Raw genomic sequence first — 23,348 nt, 5'->3', positions numbered from 1 at the left:
TAAGAAATAATAGACTTTAAAGCAGTGCTCAAGTATGTACCTACCTATTGTTTTTCTATTCGATTTCAGGCCAGCGGAAGAAGTCTGTTGTCGCCGTACTCACGAGGCGGAGGAAGTGACACAGGACAATACCACAGACAATATGCTTCCCACAGCTCGCTTCCTGCCGACATCCGATCCGACTCGATACACTTACGGCTCAATTCGGGAAATGAATTAGAGATTCACTAGATATGAAATAGTAAAGATATGTGACGTTCCACGGCAAAAGGTGCCTTATGGCAGCTGGCGCTTACGTCGCATAGCGCCGCAATAATATTGGAGCGACGTTAATAATTGTAAGCGTCAACCGCCATAAGGTACCTTTATCTGTGGGACGTCACATATCTTAACTATATCGTATCTAGTTAATCTCTAATTCATTTCCCGAATCGCGCCGTTAGATACTTGCACTTCAGTTACGGTGATGGGTAAGTATATAGATTGGTACTGTCAAACAAAACTGCGTAAATGTGACATTCAGATATCGACTGCCGCAGCGTTACTGTTGCAGCGATGCTGCCGACTGCAATGCTGCATGCAGGATATATAGGTCAATTATCCAGGCTACAATATTGATTTTGACCTTTCCTCTTCTTGTAGCTTGCAGTGTTGCACAGTAACGCTGGTTTGGACTCAATCCGAGTGTACCCTCAACTCATCAGTGTTGTGATGGATGTCTCAGTTCAATATGTCCATATATGTATATATTTATATTGTATCGTGCTTTAATATTGATTACCACGCCATACATTTAGATTCATTGTAAACTTACTCGTACCTATTGGATGGTGTTCTGCTATTAAGCAGAGATCAGTACTTGTAAAAGAACTATGTATGAAATAATGAGCATGCGCTGTTGAATGCAGATTGCATGTCTTCATTTTTAGGGTTCCGTACCCAAAGGGTAAAACGGGACCCTATTACTAAGACTCTGCTGTCCGTCGGTCCGTCTGTCACCAGGCTGTATCTCACGAACCGTGATAGCTAGACAGTTGAAATTTTCACAGATGATGTATTTCTGTTGCCGCTATTACAACAAATACTAAAAACAGAATAGAATAAAGATTTAAGTGGGCTCCCATACAACAAACGTGATTTTTTGACCGAAGTTAAGCAACGTCGGGCGGGGTCAGTACTTGGATGGGTGACCGTTTTTTTTTGCCTTTTTTTGCATTATGGTACGGAACCCTTCGTGCGCGAGTCCGACTCGCACTTGCCCGGTTTTTTTTCACTATTTTTGCCGCCGTGGCCGCGTGCGATTGTTGTGCAATCGTTCGACGGTACGGTTTTCCCAGATGTGCATGCAATTTAGAGTAATTAAATAATCCAAACTTTACAAAAATGCACTTTGGGCCGACAGTATGAAGATTTCTGCTGAAACGTCAATTCTCATAGATTTAATAAATCTTAGGTATAAAGCCAGATTTATAAATTAATCCAGTGGACGGCAACAAGCGGCCCGCGAGCCCCCCTGGCTATTTTGTGTGTAATATTGTCAAACAACAATGTCTGATAAAGTTACACATATTAACAAAAGTGCGGCCCGCGTCAACTTCCTTAACAACACTGTGGCCGTTGGCTGCTAAAAGGAATTAATCTATAGGAATAGGTCAGGAATGGCAGGATGGCTAATGGGTAGCTAGTAGACTAGGGCAGGAATGGCAGGATAAGCTTATGGATGCTTTCGACTCCAGAGTAAGTTTCGCCAATGTTTTCAAATTCTGAAAAACCCCAAAATATAATAGAAAAGTAAGTAAGTAAAATAGAAAGGAATGGAATTCCTTGCCGGCGTCTATATTTCCGTGTTCTTATAACCCGGCAACCTTCAAATCAAGAGTGAACAGGCACCTTCTGGGCGAGCTCGCTCCATCGTAGGCCACGTCTACGCCTCGGCTAGTCTGTGGCCATGAGTAAGCCCATTCATAATAAAAAAAAAAGAAAAGAAAAGAAAACCGCTGCAGGAGAGTAGTACGAGTAGTGTTAGGTTCCTATTATGTAACTTCACTTGTTGGTGGTGTTCTGGTATTCCAGTCCAAACATTGAAGGAGCTCAATCTTGTTTATAGTTAGTGGAACTCTCGGTAGCGACGCGCAACGGCGACGAGTTCCTAGAAAGGCTAGTTTTTTACCGTCTACAAGACATTTAATCAGATATTAGTGACTTATCAACGAGACTTCTTTGTATAATTTAGTTTTAGTTTTAAGAACTTGAACTTAAATAAATAAATATTATAGAACGTTTTTTACACAAATGGACTAAGCCCCATGGTAAGCTCAAGAAGGCTTGCGGGTACTCAGACAAACTTCAACTTAAAATAAGGGATAACTGCATTATTTATGGGATTGAAAATAGATAACTATAGGTAGTAAAAGTTATCACCATATCATCATCTCTTTCAAAAGCTTTAGACTTGATAACAAAAGCGATCTTTTTGCAATTTTTAATAGGTACCTACAAGGTTTCAATTCCTTACCTTTATCGAACCATGAAATTCTTTTCTGCCTTTTGCTATACATGCTTATAAAAGTTATTCCTTTCTTATTACCTCCATAAAATTATAGGGTAGTGCTAATGTATGTACAGTCAGCTTTAAACGTAACTAGGTGGTAATAGATATATGAATTATGTACCTAGAGCAATTGTAGAGCGAAATTTCCCTTCCTGCTCTTCGTGCCTAAATGTGAAAATGAAAACTGTCACAAGCAGCAAACTCATGGGAACTATACCTATATACCTACGTATGTAGCTACTGTGCCATCGACGTTGTTCTATTGACGCCGACCTTCGAAGGAAAAAGTATCGGGGTAGTAATCTAGGTTTAAATTACTTATTAATTAAAAATGGTTAGGTAAGTTCTATCTATTTTTGGTGCATTGTTAAAAAAATCCAAAATACCTAAATGATAACGAGGCATATCATTAGCGTTACGTGGAGGGTAGCAGGCAGTAGGGCACGCCACGCATGTGGCGCGGTGCCGGCGCATCTGGTGGCGGGAGGGGAGCCGCGGGGGCTAAAATTAGTGCCGAGCGCCACGTGCGTCTACAGTCCGCGCCCGACCTCCACCACGCACGCTCGCCGCCCGGGCCCTCCGTGTTTACAAGTTACAAGTTTACCACCGCCACCGGCAATCGAGTCCCAGCGCTCCGCGCAGTGTTAGTGCATCCAGTGACCGTGGCCGTCGCGACGGAGGCGGTTCAAGGAATGCTCATGGCGGGCGCGCTGCCTGCCGAGCCGGAGGGGCTGCTGGCGTTGGGCGCGCTCCCCGGACAGAAGGACACCACCTGGACGAAACTCTTCGTCGGGGGGCTGCCCTACCACACCACAGACAAGAGCTTGAGAGAGCATTTTGCGGTCTATGGAGACATCGAGGAGGCTGTCGTTATCACGGACCGGCAAACCAGTAAAAGTCGAGGATATGGATTTGTGAGTGCCTTTATCTATTTTGCGGCTTCTGTCAGCCTTCAGGCCTATTCATTACACTTAAAAACTTAACATTAGTTATTGCATCGAGAATGTACCAATCCAAGTAGTCTTTCAGCAAGAAGGAAAGCTGTTAAGTTTGAATTCAGAAATGGCTTCGTATTGTGATTATGGAGCGAAACAGCGCGCATATCGCACGGTTAGGAGCGTTATCGCACCTCAATGCTACTAACATACCTACCTAAGGCACCGGCAGCTACGTGTGTATAATGTATTCCTATACCTACAAGCTGTATCGCAAAATTACATCAAACACGGAAGTCGTGCCCTCTCGCGCAGGTGGTTTGTGTCGACTCGAGCCAGGCAGAACACTCCTGAATTTGACACTACGACGTCGCTTGCCAAATGTTTTCGGAATTGCTTTGAAAAGGCCACGTCATGCTTGCATGGAAGAAAAAAATAGTACCAACCTTTATAAAACACTTGTCAGCTAAGCAAACTTTGTTCTTTAATGTGTCTACATAGATTCAAGGAGCGAAGGGTTTTTTGTAGTTGTTCGTTTCAGTGGCACAAGAGGAAATTAATAGTTTCCAACTTATTTCACATAAACAAAGGCATATCACGCTTATAACCTCATATAGCGCGTAAATTATAAACACTCACGTTTCATGATTTCACGACTGAAGCGAAATGTGAACGTCGATGACGTTCGTTTTTCGCTCGAAAAAGGAACAGATGCAAGTGAATTGTCCCATTTGTTAAAAACTGCGTGAATATAATAAATTTGGAAGCTTTGTAAGCGGCGCGGCCATGAGAAATGAATCACAACCCCATTTTCAATTCTCGGGCAGGGTACCGCAGGGAAGGGTGCACGGGCGAGGGATGTCCGTTGCACCCCTGTGACATGGAATAGCTGTAATAATCGCAATGCACCGCGCCTGTCACATTGCGACCCGAAGCCGAAATTTCGACAATAAATTGTGGGATTTTCAGCTAAATTATGGATTATAAAAAGTTCCTATATACAACGGACGAAATCATTCACAATGCATGTTTATAAGTAACTCCGTAGCTCCGTAGTCATAGACAGATCACTGCGCAATATGGTTAAAAATGTTAAAATTGTTATAAATAGGTAGTGGTAAACATGAACATTAGTTGGTATTTGCAGGAAACAGAAGTTTTAGCGAGGTAAATTCGGCTCTACATTCATTATGCAGCCTTCAGTTACTGAAGTCTAACGTAAACCTAACCTTAATAGATCCGAATTCTTAGCACCTTGCTTCTTTACATATGTAGGTAGACGAACCAAACTAATTGAAACTAAAAATCATGTTACATAATGCAAACACATTCTCATTTTCTTTGCACTCATAAACTTCCAATTAAATGCCTTTCAAAGTACAGTCGGAAGCCGAGCTTAAGAGCCTCTTAATGTCGCTAAAGCCTTTAAAATAAGTGATATTTTCCTTTAAGTCGAGGTCTACGAGGTGGGTTGTGCCTCTGGAATGCTCGCATCGGCGGGCGTGCTGGAGTGGCCCGGGGAAACAAAAGACATCCGATACCGTGCGGGTGGCTGCGCCGTCGAGAGGGAGTGGGAAATGCACAGATGTGCCTCCTATACTCATTTAAAGCTAGATTAGAGCTGGTTCTCCAGAAATTATTACTTTATAGGTTTACTCATCCATAATATTCTAAATACATAAGTTTAAGGTAAAAGATAGGTCCTATACAATTCAGGTCCAATAACTAGCGAGCTTTATCTGGTATTCGGAACCTAATTTATTTTAACTTTAGGTTAAGATAACATTTACCTGGGATTTTTTAATGAAAGTACCACGGTTTATCAAGATTCTCTAATTAAGGCACTTATCCTTATCACGATATCTGAAACGGTGTTAAACACGCTTAGGGTAGGACCTTATTTCTTCTCGTTGAACTCTGTAATAATCTGACCTAATCCCTTTATAGAATCTCAATAGTACCTATAGGGGTCTCATCTTAGCAAAACAAAAAAATGAAAATTTAAACAAAGTTAACAAAGAGAGAGTACAAAGTTAAGAATTTAATTTTAAGACGTATTTCTATTCTCACCAAAACAAACTAACTGCCCTATTCGAAATTTAAGATACGTCAATTAATAGATTTAGAAACGATATGGATAAGATGTGTCAGTGTCAAAAGTGGTGTTCTTGTTTGAAGAAACGTCACATTTGACACTGACATATCTAATCCATATCGTTTCTAGATCTATTATCTGACGTATCTTAAAGTTCGAATAGGGCCGTGCGTAGACAATACGTCGGTATTCATTAGCCGTTCCTAAAAAAATGGCATTCCCCTATTTACCTTAATTAAATTACAGTATATCGAATCATTAAGCCTATTCAAAATCAGTAATGTGGGTCATACCATCTTAACAATAACATACTCATATTACAAATACATATGTGTAGTCCATCTAAGGTAACTTAGCACCGACTTGAACAAATGAACATAAGAAAGCGAGGCAGTGTTTTTATAAACGTCATATTTTCATAGAAATTTGTCATTAATGATGCAGAGTTAGCTTTGTCTCTATGTACAAATTAAACTGAAACTATTTGTTAATAAAAATAAATATTACCTAGGTACCTATTTCTGTTGTCCGTGATAGGGTGCATTTCTTACCTAAGGTACAATGATTCAAAACGGAATTATCCTTTTTTGGGAATTATAAGACATTTTTCGACTTCGCTATTCACTAAAGTTGTATGTACTCGTGTTATCGATGTGAAATTAGTTTAAATAACAGAAGCCATTACATAAGTTGCATCGCGTTCAGTCGGCTACGGGTGACGAGTGTGACGACTCACTACTACGGTTTCTTTCGCGATCTGTTAGAAAGAACAGGAACTTAGTTAACTTTCTATGTGATTGAACTAAGGATAACTCATGCTACAACGGTTCAGGTCCAGGCCGAGGATTCCTACTTTTCGTTTTCAATGATAGGTGATCGATGGAAAACTGAAACGGACGCTTCGGCCCGGGCCCAGACCGTTCTAGCATGGGTCATCCTTATTCGTTCATATCCTTGTAAAAAAAATGTTTCTAAATTTAATCGAAGAAAATTGTTATTAATAACTTTTTGACTTTAATGTTGGCTTTTCCCAAATCTGTCTTCAATCAAGGTTTTAAGAATAAATAGGTAGAGCGCCAATACCTGGTAGGTATGTAGATGGTTGATCAGGGAAATACATTATACAAACAGGTAAAGTCTTATCTTATCCGATTAGGTAATATTTATTAGTATATGCTAAAACGATAATGTTATCAATATGTGAAGGTTGTAATTAAACTCGAAGAGTGTAATTAATCTGGCCTTGTAATGTGTTACTTCGATGCGGCTACGCAGAGCTATGCAGGTGACTAACCTAATCTATAAGGGTACTTGCACCATCCCACTAACCCGGGGTAAACCTGGAGTTACCATGGTTACCAGTACAATTTGACACTGGGTAATTAACGGTTTAACCGCTTAAGCCCGGGATGGTGCAAGTGACGCTAAAATTGTCAATTTACTAAGAATAAGTACCTACCCGAGCTGCCAAATTTTGCAAGACAACAGACCAGGTGATTGTTAAATTGCCAAATGTATATTGCTGAAAGTCCGGCCGTGATATCGCCATTTAACAAAAAAAAAACGGGTTGCACTCCGTGAGTGCCGGCGTTACTTGAAACCCCTAAGCATATCACTGTTAGTACTCGAGTTATATTCATTAGTACCAGTTAGAGGGAAACTCACTAGATGGCATTTAAATCAATAAAGAAAAACTCATTGTAATAGTTTTTCGATCAGGTCACGTGTCCGTCTTACGTCTTACGGTCACGTGACACCTTTTACGAGTTTAACATTTTTTCCCCATCACAAAAAGTGCACAGCGCCGCTAAAGAAGTTTTCACTTCAAAAACATGTGACTGTATGATTGGCATGGTAACCAAGTCATCTTCTGTCACTTTCTCGCGACAAATTGGCTCCCGTTATCATAAAAAAAAGATAATGTGATTTAATTCAGTTTTTGCATCACATCTAATTATGACTCGACATTTTATTATGACTCTACATGCCATGATTTCGCAGCAAACATTTTAATCCATTTTTAAGTAGTACAGTGGAATCCATTTATTATGACTCCGCTTATCCTGACCAACCGCTTACTATGACCCAAGAGAATATATAGTATAGAGGGGTCCTGTTATAGTAAATTTTGTAGTCGCTGTAAAATTACTGGCATCTATCGACACACGACTAAAACTCAAAATAAAGACGTATAAAATTATCAGAAAAATGTGTAATATATGGATAAATTATTTTATTATTTTTATATCATTTTGACCCATGTTCATTCCCTGATATCTATGTGTTAAAATAGTTAAATAAGAAACGGTGTCGTCACGCCATCTAGCCGAGCATAGGCCAAAGGTGTGTGCGCCATCTATCCGAGAATGACTTTTTCTTGATTTACGAGGCACGTTTTTTACTTAGACTTTATTCATCTTATACGAAGTTATATATGTCTTTGCTATGACCTAATTGCTGTGGGGAGTTTGGTTTTCATATAAAATTCTTTGTGACAAAGTCGGATAAGATGACTTCGCTTACAAAAAGGAACTTGAGACTAATTTGGAAAATTTTCAAAAGTAAGTTAAACAACTATGCTTTATATGACATCCGCTTAGTATGACGCGTTTGTCACTTCCCTTCGATGTCATTATATGCGGATTCTACTGTATATGATAGCCACGATGAAGTTTTTTTTATTACGATGAAGTTGATCAAAACTGCAGATTTATAAAAATTTGGTTATTTATACTTGGAGAAATTATAAACACGAGCACATGGTCCAAAATACCTAAACAGAGGTAGAATCAGCGAGGCGTGGCGAGAGCTACAAAGTAATGTTCACAGTGATTGGGCGGCTTGGATTTGGGCACGCCTCTCGACTCCCATCCGTAACAATGCGTTTGCTTATTTCATTTCGCATTTCTTCTAAGTAAATAAATTACTCTAAGGAAACGAAAACGCGGAAAACAAATTGGATGTTTCATACATTTTGCTGGTCTGATGTTGAAATTTCCTATGGGAGAGTCAATTTTTTTTCGCGATTTCGGGGTTGGTCTCATAGTAAAATTTGCTTAGTATGACCTAAACAGTAGCGGGTTTGAGTAATTGCTTTTCGTTCAGTTACATACACAGTATGTAGCAATATACAGATATTGGGGATTGATAAAATATTGTCGTCATATAAATTTGTCAATGTTCTAGATCGATAATGTGGGAGTGCGAACGTTTTGATCAGAATAAACTTTGTTTAAAAACTTCCATGGAAGATGAGTACCGTTACCGTACCGTACCGTTTTAGGGGGTAATTGTTTTGAGAGTTTTGAACTACATTTGTAAACAGTTACTTGCAATCTAGCAGTTTGTAATCTAGAGGGAAAATAAATTTAAATTTCTATATACACACTTCTTGTTCGCCCTTTCCGTCCTTTGCAAACAATTTTAATGTTGCTGAGCTGCAAATTTGTCCACAATTAATGATAATTGACAACTGCTGAAGTTAATATCAGCTTTAGTTGTTTTAGAATTACTTAATCGATTCATTGGGAATCAACAATTAGGGAATCGATTAATATCCAAGGAATGTTGTTGGGAATTTGAATAAATATCATATGTACTTACCATGATTCTTGCTTCAGTTTTTAATGTTGAGCTTAGATAGAGTATTAAACAGGTCAAAGATTATATTATGGTCTAAAACTAGCACCTGATTTCTTTGTCTACATAATTTTATTTAGACGACTTGTCTTCTTCGAATAATAATGACTCAAACGTACTTATTGACTCGTTAACGTAGATTTTGGCACGATTACAACTATAAGAATCATCTCGTGAGCATCTTCTATTGTTTACTTTTAATCTGCCAACGCGACAATAGGGGATATTACTGCAATGTTTTGTCGTCAGAGTGCAGCACTATCGTCCCTAGTAAATTCTTAACTTATACATACTCTGCCTTAAACTGTTTTTTGACAAGTTCACAGACAATAAAATATGATATTGTATTGATGCATCAAGGCGGTTTGTTAACAAGGGCTTACCGGTAAACGCGAAAATCGAAATTTAGTTATCTGCCTCTTTATCGCTCGAATATGCTAAGAGTGATAGAGAGGTTAGGTAACGAAATTTCGATTTTCTTGTTTCGCGGTAGACCCCCAGATTGTGACAGATAGTGGTAGTGGCGCTACCTACGCAGAGTTTTGCGTAATATCCCCTATTAGTTCACTAGTCACGGGAAATTTCAACTAATCGAAATATCTTCGTTCTTTTACATTAATAACTACAGTGCCATATATATATTGGCCATATAAGGGTGATTCAGGAGACGTGAGCAGGACTAACACTGCGCATTTCGTAAATTATAAGCAACTGTTTCGTATCAGTATTAGTGAGGTTAACGTTAATTTTCTAGTCGTGTTGAAAAAAAAGTTATTAATTTATTTACGTCATGCATTGTCACCCTACAATTAGAATACTAAACTACCGATATTCTGTGTCAAATTGAATGTCATCACGGTCTGGTTACTTTTGAAAACTCGTATCTCACTCAAGTTTGACAGTTTTTTTTCTTCGTAATCATAATGCTGTGATTACGGTTAAAGAGGTTTTATGTTTATTAATTAGGTCTTGTAGGGTGACCATGATTGTAGAGAATTAAATTTGCTCTCGCCAAAAAGTTAAAAAATAGGAAAAAGTGTGGTTGTTTCACCTAAATACGACGGTGATCGATCAATTATCAGTTACTGAGTGTGCAGGATTAGTCCTGCTCACGTCTCATGAATCACCCTGTATATGTCCAGATAGCGAAAAAGATTTTTCACCACACCAACCCGAAGCAAAATACTTAAATGTAAAATATCAAACAAAATCAAACCAAATCCAAATGAATGTTATTATATTAAATATTTATCATCCAAAATCATCATTTAAAATTCTACGAGCAAACGTAAGAAAACAAACTCAAAATTTGCATTTGATTACTTTGCCTCACATGTGAATAAAATGCGACTTTGCTATTAGTTTTTGAAGTGCAAAGTAACGCTACGTCTTACGTAGGCGAACAACGCGCGAACGCGGCGCGGCGCGGCGCGGCGAAAGCGGCCGCCGCCGCGCCGCGCCGCGCCGCGCCGCCTGACATTCGCGTGCAAATCGCGCCGCACCGCGTTCGCAACGAGATCGCTTACGTAGGACACTTCTATGGGCATCAAAGGATTGATTTCGCCGCGCCGCGCCGCGCCGCGTTCGCGCGTTGTTCGCCTACGTAAGACGTAGCGTTAGCCTTTCCGAGCTGGTGTGGTGAAAAAGATTTTTGGTTTATGAAAAGGTGTGTTGTGTAAAGTGGCAGTTGAAATTGTCCCCTGCACCTTACTAGAACTAATTTCGAACCATCTTTTACGACAGAAACTGGTGGGTTTTTTCTGGGTAACGTGGTTTTAGCCATTAAAACGTCGGCGAATGTGGGTCATTCCAGGACTGATAATTGTGGTTACGGTATTCCAAAGTGACACAAACCAGTCTCACTTAGACTGGGAGATCATATACAACAAATCGTCATCGGAGACCACGTTTTACTGGTTTTGCTAAGGCAAGCAGTTAATAAGCGGTTGGTGTTTTAACATTCCAGCTCGTTGGCAAGGTGTTATAACTTATCGGGTACTTATGCCTGCCATTCCGCCTTCTGTGGAATAATGCTAATTATGTCAGATAAGTGAACTAGGCGATAGACCCAAGCGCTAGCATTTTTTTCCATCATAATAGAGCAGCGGTCGGCAACAAGCGGCCCGCGAGCCGCATTGCGGCCCGCGAACCTCTCACTTGCGGCCCACGAGCCTCCTTGGCTATTTTGTATGTAATATTGACAAACGACAATGTCTGATAAAGTCATAAATATTAACAAAGTGCGGCTCGCGTCTACTTCGGTACTACTATTTGGCCCTTGGCTGCTAAAAGGTTGCCGACCGCTGTAATAGAGGAATCGACTTATCAATCGTGTATTACCGATAATGAAATGGGTTAATAACGGGAAACAAATAGGTACGATAATTTGCACAATTTTAGAACCATCAGTACGACAACGTTTCATTTTACACAACATGATTGTGTAGCTCTTGTGTAGTCATGACATGAGTACCTTCTCTCACCTTAATTCCTCGTTTGTTTTCTTTGCTAAGGTTGAATAACCTAACAGAAAGGGCGACCTGACCTTTTTTTAGGTAACAAAGGAATACTAAAAGCAAATAATACCGCGTCGCTTACATATGCGTGTGGGCAAACCGATGCTTTCAGTAGCATTATGTTCATTATTTTATGAGTGGTTTAATTGCCAGAGGGTAATGCGTAGCATATCGTATCGTATGAAAACATGTTTACTCTTTCATAGAGAGAATTTCGATTTGTTTTATTGATAGCTCATGTTGCGTGACATATTTCATTATATTTTGGAGAAAGTTGCGACTTTGGTTCACATTTTGTAGTCAAAGTGGACTACGGGCGAATTCGTTTTGATTTACCCCCCCTTAAATTGTAGAGTCCGTCTAAGATAACTATACTCGGTGCAAAGTTACTCTACAATTGAACAGAATAAAGTGACGGTGTGTAATACATATAGGCGTCATATTTTCATAGAAATTTTACATTAATTATAACTATTAATAATATTGCTGCACTTTAAGGTCAATTCGAACGTACACTGACATAAGAATGTTATTTGAATCATGTTTTTTTAGCCAATACATGTACGGACAAGTACGACCGAAATGCAATGTAGAGTTAGCTTGGTTTGACTCTACCTATATATTGTATTATCTATTCATTTCAATACTGACGGGATTCGTTGCCATTCATTCATATTTCATTTATTGCAATTGTAATTAATACGCCCGTCACTGATTTAAACTTTTACGATTATTAAACATTATTAAATTGCACAACGGGACTTAATCGCGTTTTAAGTTTTAAGATTTACCTCCGACGTTTCGAGGACGGCGTTGTCCCCGTGGTCTCGGAGAAGACTGGCTCAGGCAGGAACATTTTTGTTCCTGACAAAAAATGTCGAATGTTTTCAATTATGTTTTTGCTGGTTATTCATTATTTTGTTAGTTTACCATTACGACTTTCAGATATTGTTTTAGGCTCTATCATATGCTTATAGCGCATGTCGAATGGAGGCCATTTGAGGCCATGTTTTCAATTATAATTCTGTAGATTACAGTAATAATTCTACAAGCTACAATTATTATTTCTTGGGTTATGGTAGCTGCCTGTAACTTTTATCGCCGCGTATCGAACTTTAATTTGCACGCTTTGACGAACACATTTCATTATACAGGGTGGGTTTGATTACGTAATCAGAAATAATTATAATGTTGGTATCAACGTTTATAAGGAATTTTCACGATTCAATTATTTTTTGATTATATGGCGACTTTAACCTAGTTGGTGGTCCTGACTTCAAAACAAAAGTACTGATAATAAACAATGTATAAATTATAAACGATATTAACTTTATTGAATCAATATAAATGTTGTATAAAAACTTATGAACTAAAATTATACTAAATTAATAGAAATAAAACCTAAACTACAATAAAAAATCGCCCCTCGGCAGGGTACCGTAGACGCTGGCAGCATTACCTCGCTGAATTGCAATGCTTATGCGTTGTGCGAGGAAGCTGCCAGCCCTACGGTCCCCAGTTACATCCACCAGCCTCTTTGCTAATGCGCCGAAAAATTTCAGAGCACCGGGACCCCACGGGCCGAGTGTTTCTACACCAAAAGGGGTAAAACTATATTCTTGCCCGATGCGGCTGTACTTATTCCTTTTGTTTCGCTCAGCCGCATCTGCAGCTGCACCCGGCGAGACGGAGGTGCCATGAAGATGGGACGGGGCCAGTGTATCGACGCATGTAGCGTCCCACACCAACACCCGCCCCATCTCCCATGGAATCAGCGTCATGCCATCCGGCCTCTTACCATCGTCCCTGAGGACGCCGGATGGCTCCAGCAAAGCCGGCACGTTAGCGCTAGCGAGCGCGCGTCGCAAGATGTCGTTGAGGGACGAGTGTCTAGAAAAACGCCCAGCACTTTTTTGGCACGAGAGTCCGTGGTGGCCGCGAACGTCGACATCAGCACCACAAGGGCATCGATGAGGGGCGCAAACACGGACACCCAACCGCAAACAGGTTGCCACGCGCATGGTGTTGGGTTCCAAAAAGGTACCGGTGTGCACCGAAGGAAAAGCGTGCAACCAGGCCCCGGCCTCTTTGGTCCCCACCGCCAAGAGTCTGGCACGTTCTGAGCCAGTGCTGCGGCTAAGAAGGTCGTCGTATAGAATTTTAGACTGGACCTCATCCCATGCCCTCTGTGATTCCCGATTCTCGGGAAATTCTTTGCCCTGATAATATATGTTCAATGTACAGGGTACAGGGATGTTAGTTGCTGAGGTTCTTATGGATTTTTACTAGTGCCTAATTATTTGGTCTATCTACGAGTATTATACGAGTAGTACAGTATTGTACCTAACACTGACTTATCGAATTGTGTAAGATTTTCGCATGGTGAAGGTGAAAACGTTTTTTTTTTTTTTTTATTATGCATGGGTTTACTCATGGCCACAGACTAGCCGAGGCGTAGACGCAGCCTACGACATACAAAACATAATTAATGGATTGTAAGGATGTAAAAAAAGCATTTTGTATATATCCGTTACTATCCGTTATACTTAGTAATAAATCTGCATATAAAATTTTGCTGCATATACATAAATATGTTTATAATCAGGTGCTCGTATGCAAGCACTTTACATACGATTACAATACTGTGCAACATTATAAGAACCGGTAAAGTGTGAACCGAACTCAGTCGCTGAAGGTTTTGTCTTTGGAACTAGCTGTTTTTCAAAAGAAAGCTATTAATAAAAACGAAGAAACTTCGACTTGGTGCTTTTATCGGTACTTAACCCATGAAACGCCTTTGCTACCCAGAATATACATACATATAATTATTCAAATAAATTTAAAAACCCTTTTTACCTATTTGTAGGTAGGTAATTACATGGTATCGAGGTTGTTTCGTATTTACTAAAAAACTATATAGCGTAAACTATAGCGACCTGCCCCGGCTTAGCACGGGTAAACCTTATAACCTAAACCATCCTCAAGAATTAGGTACTCTACTGATAGGTGAAAACCGCATGAAAATCCGTTCAGTAGTTGTGTTTATCGCGAACATACAAATACACATACGGACTCGGCGGGGGACTTTGTTTTGTAAGGTGTAGAGTTATGTACCTATCTGTCTTACGTTTCATAGGTATTCATATTTTGATCATTTTAAATTCTCTATTAAATCTACATTCACAAATCGTATGTATAGGCGGGTAACACTCAATATGCGATGGGTTTTTTACTTGCACTTTTGGTCGCACTTTGAAAAACGAACTCATTTAAATTGTCAATCGAGTGACGTCAGGCCGCCGATATCCGGAGGTCATCAGACATTTTACTTTGGTTCAGTCGATTTGATCAACCCATCCGATATTATGCATTCGGACCAGGTTAATTTGAGCTTCGACGTTTTGAAACAGTGTGACTGTTTGTATGGGTATTAGTAGTGGCGCGCAGAGCGGGGAGGGTCTAATAGGACTGGCAAGTGGAACAGTGGGTACGCAGACCTGGCTCATGTTTTCATTACAATAGGTAATGCCGAGGTGTCCTCCAGCGTAGGTACGGTATGAAAATCAATTCAATCCAAACTCAACGTGCGCTGAAACTATCGGTTTATTCTCTATAATTGCGACAATAAAGTAAACCTCATTAGAATGTCATGACACTAACAGTAGGTACTACAGATGTAGTGCATAATTATGTTCCATCGTAAGTTCCATCGTATTTTCATGAAAACGTTCGAACTTGTCTTGTTATTTCAGTGTACAAAAAATACTTAAGGTTGACAGAAGAAGCTTGACAAATACAAACGTATCCGAGAATATACGATGGAAAACAATTATGCACTATTTCTATACACAATACTATTTTGGTTATTCCGATTAAATAAGCAATTAAATTGTAAGTTTGGCATACGAGCATTTATACTAACAATAAGTCAGCTAGATAATCTGAACGCCCTTAACTATTGGAAACAAAAAATACAGCAGCAATAACAACCTGTATTCGATTGCACCTTTTTATCATCGTGCCCAAGAAAAAAGAAGGTTAAGAAGGCTAGAAACTAGAACTAGTTACATATTATTAAACCCAAGTTAAAAGCTATCTTTCAGCCGGTTCTATTAACGTAATGGGCTGTCCGGTGGAATCCGTTTTCCACAATTTAAACAAACATGCAAGCTCTTTTTGTTCCAACTCTCATCAATAATTCGGAAAGCTACACGTAACTTGCTAGATGCGTCAATGAATATTTATTTGCGTTATATTTAAAGTGAAAGTAAAGTTATTATATTTATTATTTACAACAACAACAAGAACTTAGAATAACTCAACAATCTCAACATTCCCCAATCCGGCTGGTCCCCGTGGGGAATACGACCAACACCCCCTAGAAAAAGTAAACCGAAATATAGTTAAAAACGAAATGTAAAACAAAACTAACTAAATAAAAACCAGTTAAAACAATTTCATCTGTTAAGTTAGTTTTACCCATTCTTAGATTTATTTTAGTTTATAATTTGTATGTTTAATCTATTGTAATCTAAACGTTTAAACAATAAATATTTAAATAAAGCAACTCTAGAATGCAAAACAAGAATCTAACCTGAATCAAGCCAGGGACAGAAGACTGGCAATTCTAGGGGAGGCCTTTGCCAGAAGGCAAACTGACAAGGAAACATCCAGTTAAAAACACAATTTAAAAACATTTATATAGATTAAGTTTAAAATGTCAGAAATAAAGGCTATATTATTATTATTATTTATTATTTAAAGTGTCCCAATTTTGTAAACGACTAGAAAATAATTTATTACAATACAAAAGGTTAATGGTACATAAATAATCATACAAAAGTAACTTAAATTTTGTAAACTAGTTTAAACACTTTTAAAATGCTGAAAAGAAAATCTTGCTCTTGAAAGTTAAAGACGCTGTTAACATATTTTTTCCGCCGTGAAATATATTATGAATAACTGACGTGCAGCACAGCGGGCGCAGCATGATCCCATTTTTATCGCTTGTGACTATGCCCGTCACTTTCGCACTTACATACTTGTTAGAATGTGACAGGCATGGTGACAAGCGATAATAATGCGACAGCGCTACCATCGCAGAAGATTTAATCGATACCTAATAAACAAAGGGTATTAAATACTCTCACACGCTTAAATATTGATGTAGACACTAATCGGTCAAGTCGTAATATGACAGACGACATTGACCAGAAGACAGAGATAAATATTGTTAAAAAAACGATGAAAAAAACTCAATGAGTAATAATGATCCAGTTAATTTTACTCCTATCCCATAAATCATACTTTCCTATTCGCCGAAGTGACGAGAGTTACCTATTTTTCAGGTAATAATGGGCGACCGGTCAGCAGCAGAACGGGCGTGTAAGGACCCCAACCCCATCATCGACGGAAGGAAAGCCAACGTCAACCTCGCCATCCTCGGGGCCAAGCCCAGAGGGAATCTTGCGCCAGGTATGTGATGCCAAGACCACAGACTGCAAGTTTATTGCCAAGTAGAATTAGGTACATCATTTTAGTAGGAAGTCGTGCGTCAGAGATGCGCGCCAATTACCAAGACGATAGTTAAGGTCGTATCAAAACCAGTTAAAAACCAACCAAAATAAAGAGATGCAGCGCAATATGTGTTAAAAAAAAACAGTTAAATGTTCCTTACGTTGCCGTGTTCCTAATGCTCTCTATGCAATCTTATATGAATTTACATCTTAGGTTTAGCCTTTATTCAACTCCTTAAAGGACGACTAAAAGTGACATTCTATTTCCAACTGCAGCTGCAATATTGTTCATTTTACTATGGAAACGCGTCGCTGTCACTGTCTATTTCCATAGTAAAATGAACAGTATTGCAGCTGCAGTTGGAAATGGAATGTCACTCTAACGCTACGAGTGCTACAACGGTCCGGGTCCGGGCCGGGGCGTCCGACACTTCAGTTTTCTATCGAAAACATGACGTGATCACCGTCACCTGTCATAGAAAAAGAAGTGGCGGGCGCCCCGGCCAGGGCCCAGACCGTTCTAGCCGGAGTTATCCTTAATTGCGGGAGTAATTGTGCCAGATGAAACGTAATAGGTACCTGCTTAACTACTTACTCAATAATAATCTTTCAATAAAAACTCTTAATTGCGGGAGTATTTTTTCTAGAGGAGATCTAATAGGCACTCAATAATTTTTAAATGAAAAATGCTTTAGCAAATGTAGTAAGAACTTTTAGGAGGCCGAACATTACCAGCCGTTATCATTAGTAATAGCCAGCAGTTAGCCTAGTCTAATACTAATAATCGTAGATCAAAGTTGTAATTAAGACTGTTCCGAATACCTATACGTTGGAGCGTTTTCAAAATTCCGAGCGTAGGTACTCTGCTAGACAAATAACTTGGGCAGAATTTAAAATAAATACCTAACTTTTAGTTTTATTTTAAACATTATTTTGGATATGGAGTCGAAAAGAAACCCGAGAGTCGTTGTGTGATTTTTTTTATACAAATAAGTATGTTTTTATATCCCAAGTACTTAATACTTAACCAACTTCCTACGATCCCCAGTCAATCAGATTAAAGTGTACAAACCATCAAATAATAAACCTACGACTATAACTATGACTACTCTGACGTCACCTTCATTCAGAAGGGTTTCAAATCCTACAGATCTACTCATGTATCAGTCCCCCTTTTCGATTAAGTCTGTCGTAATCCACAACATAATTGCGAAATGGCCTTAACAATATTAGTCAGCCTATCTGAATAACTTTAAATCTTTAATAGGTACGTATAGTTACGTTTACAATCGTAAGTACTTTTGTTTAACCAAGTCGTAGAACTTTATACTTAACATCTAGTTGCGGATTGTTTGTATCACATCTAGTTGCGGATTGTAATAAAAAACAATCGAATGATTAAGTATAATATTGTTTGCGATAGATGTATAACCCACTTAGCTTTATAATAAAGATAAACTTAGAGGCGTAGAGTACAATGTTTAATATTAGGATGCCGTCCATTTGGATGAATCCATTGTAATGGCGTCCATTTGGAAGGCTCGTCAGTGGTCTGCTTAATAAAGTAAACATTATTTTAAGGAATCCAGTACTCCAAAACTTAACTCGGTAGATCATTAACGAACACAAAGCGTGTATGCTCGTTGATTTCGTTAGCGCGTAACCTTATCGCTCAGCTGTTTGTAAAAGGAACGTTTTTTCTAGCAAGCACATGATCCTTTTTTTATCTCCTCTCTTGACAAAAAATACACCGTGTGTGAGACAATGCTTCGCGGGGGTCAGTGTACATGTGTCGCAAGCTTTACTTAAATATTACTTATTTATGCGGTAACGTTTCACTGAAATGTGGAGTAAGTAAGTATTTGTACAACTTAATTTGTATATTTATGCGTATACTTATGTTTTATCTGAAACATTTCTTAATTTTTCCGATCATAAGCAGTGGTTATTTAAAGTCAGATTTTTGTCTATAGTTCGTTTTTTTAGCATTAGAAAGAAGGTAAGCTATCTTGATGTGTCTTTTAATTGAAAAACGCTTTTTAAAAACAGTAACTATATTACTTGTGAAAGCAGAATATAAGTGATCGTATTAGATTCATAATTGTTACATATTTGCCGTGACTTATTTTTCAAATAAAAGACAAATCAAGACTGTTTAGCTTTTTTCTAATGCAAAAAAAACTAACTATAGCCTTTTACCATACGGAAACGTTTTTATATTTTGGTAAACCACTTATAGCATCGTATAATTGATAAACCGATAACAGTAAATCCAATTACTCATATCTGCGAATTCACCTGCGGTTAAGTACCTACTTATTTAATAATAAATCAAGCGTTATCAGGAGATAGTGCAGTCGATAAAATTAGGACTAGATTAACTGCTATCTTTGCCATGAGCTGGACTATGACGCCGATTTCTAGTGACCTAGAAACTAGGTATGTGAAATGGGGTCCCTTTGTTTGATATCAAGTTTTAAGTCATAAATTATGAATAATATATGAATAGCGCAACCAAAAGAGCAAAACTATTGTTTTTCACCTGAACTTATACGAAACTAATGATTTGGCCGACTAGCCGACTAGTCGGCCGACTAATCGGCCATTCGAGCGCCGATTAGTCGGCTAGTCGGCCAAATCAATAGTCGGTACATCACTAGTCATAATATAGTTTGTCACAATATCATTAGTCCTAAAACTGAAACCTTTAACTATTCAGGATTTTCGTAAAGTAGATAGGTTAGTTAGGTTAAGTTTGTTTTATGGCGATCCTGAAAAGTTACGCGTTTCTGAACCAAACAAATTATGATGACTGACGAAAATGCGGGCAAACAATACATTATCACTTTAGTGAATTTGTAAGTACCACGAGTACAATAACACTAAAAAGATCTCACTATTATTCGTATTAGCCATTCGTGTCATTGAAATCTCATCATCCGGAGAATGGGATTCAAGCTTACAGCAATTCTTATAAACTTATATAATATAATTATGTCCTCTAAAATCTCACAGTATTGTGATTGTGTTCTGATAAATCGCACAACATCAGGGGTATAATTCCAAATGTTTACCTAGTCCGTGTGTGTCGTATTCAGGCAACTATTAAAATAATTGACACAAATTCTAACCGGTCACGGATATACCAAATTCTATCTAAAACGTTTTCACAAAATTGACAATGACGCGTGTCCCTGTGACGACGTCACACAACAAACAATTGATCACCTTATTAAAACTTGCCCAAGGTTCCTTTACGCAAGAACGATCCACGATACCATATGCACCAAGTACAACATAGACCCACTGAATATAAACAAATTTACGGAAAAAGAAGAAGCCCTCAACTCTTTTTTAAGGTTTACTAAATACATCATAGATAATTTAAAATCATTTAATAAATAATACAAATTTAAAGGCAATCGGCCGCCCGTACTCCTAGCGAGGACCGATTGACCCTCACCAAAAAGCATTACGTCAAAAAAAAAAACCGTCCTGTTATTATGTATAGAAGTTACGGATCTACCACCGCTGGTGGTTCAGTGGTAAAGCTTTAAAATGATACGGATCCCTAAAAGTTTCTTGGAGAGTTCCAAGTTATTACATAATTATGTCTCATATGATATATCACTTAAAATGTAGTCATCTTCGCTACAGGCAAAAATCTCAAAACTTTAATCCCGGAACATATTGCAGTCGCTTTCGTAAGAACCAGTGGAAGCGCCGATTTTTGCGATTAGGTTGCCAAAAGCGGACCCCGAGCCCTTTGACACCGGGAGCGCGTTAAGACTTAAGATACAGGGAATCCCATGGAGGTCAAGTTACTCTGGTTAACCTGAGAATACTCTCCCGCGTTCGCGCATCCAATCAAACCAATGTACACGGTTCTCCGCCGGAAGTCCCTAAACGCTCGGAAACGGAAGTGCTCGGTGTACGACGCCCGCTAATTGATTGCGGGCGACAACCCCCCGTTACCTGCAATCACCCTTTTTGGTTACAATGTTGCGTGTTACAACACCAGAAACCAATATTGTCTGTCTTGTGATTAATTAATATATGTACTTACGTTGTTTTAAACGTCGTGCATGTTTTGTCGTAGGGGAGTTATGTACCTACTTAACTTAGTTTTACTTGGAACTAATGAGGGGAAAGTCGGTCTATTTATCTAAATACGATGTTTGTACACTAATGCACAGCACAAGTGATGATCTGATGATGCTATAAAACGCAAGTCTACAAACACTAAACCTAGAGTAATAGAGGTATATATTATAGAGGTTGATACAATTATACTATGTGTATATGCATATATCTGTGAGGATATGGGTACCCACAGAATGTAGTATAATTTACTTACTTTGATTATTACCGAAAATCCATGCGTTAACACTGAATCGAGCTACTATAATAATCATTGTTTGGTTTTCCTGTCTGGTTCTTTGTAGGTAGGGAGCATATACAAATATAAAACCTAGATGAGTCAGTCGTGGGTTTTTTATCCGTCTCTCCTCATATCAAAACAGTAATCATGTAAGATGTTTACGTTTGAATATTTGCATAATATACTGTTTATCAACTTTTCAGACAGGGACGTCATGAGCCCACTAGCATTAACGATTATTAACGATAAATTAATTAATTGCGTTTTCTGCAATCAATTTGTACGCTGGCGATTGCGCTTGGAGGCTTGCTGGCATAAAGTCAACAAAATTGCTTTGGCCATCAGATACACTGATGCAGGGCCGTCTGTGTGAGGCGTAGACTTCCTCCCACAGACTCCGTGTTATACAGCGTCATTTACGTGACTTACGGCTATGTTGCTGTCATCACACATACTCGTAGGCGCATCACTTTTAATACCATACCGCCAGCCGCTCCCCACAAATGCATCTTGCCGCCATGATTATGATTATGATTATGATTACCTACGAATGCAACTGTAATTTTGCCATTGCGCTCTCATATTAGGTATAATTAAGAACTTATTTACCTACCTAGTGAGTCGGGAGCAAGCACCAATGTGTGGTAACCGCGAGTCGTCATAAATGAGCAATCTAGTAAGCAAGTGATCTGGAGTGTGAGGTAACTAGAATGAGTAGAATGACAGGTCATAATACACTTCCGTATACATACCCAGGCATTGGATTAAATTGACGACTGACAATGCCATGCTAAGTTGGCTCCTCTTTAATTTGGCGTCGTATAGAATTACGCAGTTACGGTACGTGTCGTGATTTGCGGATTTGATCTTAATTAAAGGGGCAGAAGGTCGTATTTAAGTAACGGTTGTGGCATGGCTACACGAGAAATGAGGCGTCCAGAATGGACCATGAAGCGATGAAAGATTGCGTAAGTTATTAAAATTGGTATAGAGTTAAGTAGAGATCGCAGTTGGGACTTGTGACTGACTGCCGGATTCGAACTTTCAAAAGTGACGTATTTGTTTGAAGAAACGTCACATTTGACACTGACATATCTAATCCATATCGTTTCTTGATCTATTAGTTGACGTATCTTAAAGTTAGAATCGGGCCGTTATACATAACTACTCGTACTATCCTTCGAATTTGTAGTAGGTATGTATATGTTTTCTACATATGTAATTTCAATCATTGCTTACAATAAATTATAAATGAGGCAGAGAAAGTTTTTTCTCAGAAATATCAAATCAATCACCATTTGATAATAGGAGTAGGTATGTATGTTATGATATGATATGAGTTACTAGATTAAACGTAGGTATGAAGATTAAAAGAGAATAAAAAACCGCCAGGGACTGTTTACAGTTTTACCAAAGTGTCTCAGAACGACTGAATAGATCCTCGTCATATGCATGTTTATTGTGGAGGTCGCGGTATTGTTCCACGACGTGTCGGGTAGTGCACACATTGAAAGCCGCTCGGAGCCCAGTACTAAGCTAAAAGGTCGTATCTTTACGGCATTTTTAATTACATACGGCTTTTTAGGTAACAGTGTATACAATGGGCGCAGGCGCGCGTGACACCGGGCCACCTGGCCGTGGTCTACCGGCCCCGCCATATGCTCCGGCGCAAGCTTTCCTACATTGTCCACGCATCGGCAGCCCTAACGAAATCG

At 38.9% G+C, this 23,348-nt stretch overlaps 1 protein-coding gene across 2 annotated transcripts in view; it reads left to right on the top strand.

Moving 5' to 3' along the window:
- The first annotated feature begins 2,988 nt into the window (after nt 1-2,988).
- The window catches only part of LOC134679927 (RNA-binding protein 24-B-like), a 34,987-nt gene continuing 14,627 nt past the window's right edge, over nt 2,989-23,348 (top strand). For both annotated transcript variants that reach the window (XM_063538874.1, XM_063538873.1), the window contains exons 1-2: nt 2,989-3,465; nt 17,085-17,211. In XM_063538874.1, coding sequence (XP_063394944.1) covers nt 3,004-3,465; nt 17,085-17,211 — 589 coding nt within the window. In that variant the 5' untranslated portion in view covers nt 2,989-3,003. The remainder of the gene's footprint in view (nt 3,466-17,084; nt 17,212-23,348) is intronic.

Source organism: Cydia fagiglandana, chromosome 3 (genome assembly GCF_963556715.1).
Source record: "Cydia fagiglandana chromosome 3, ilCydFagi1.1, whole genome shotgun sequence".
Lineage (NCBI taxonomy): Eukaryota > Metazoa > Arthropoda > Insecta > Lepidoptera > Tortricidae > Cydia > Cydia fagiglandana.
The sequence above is the reverse complement of the archived record's forward strand: the minus strand, read 5'-3'. Positions and strand labels throughout refer to the sequence as shown.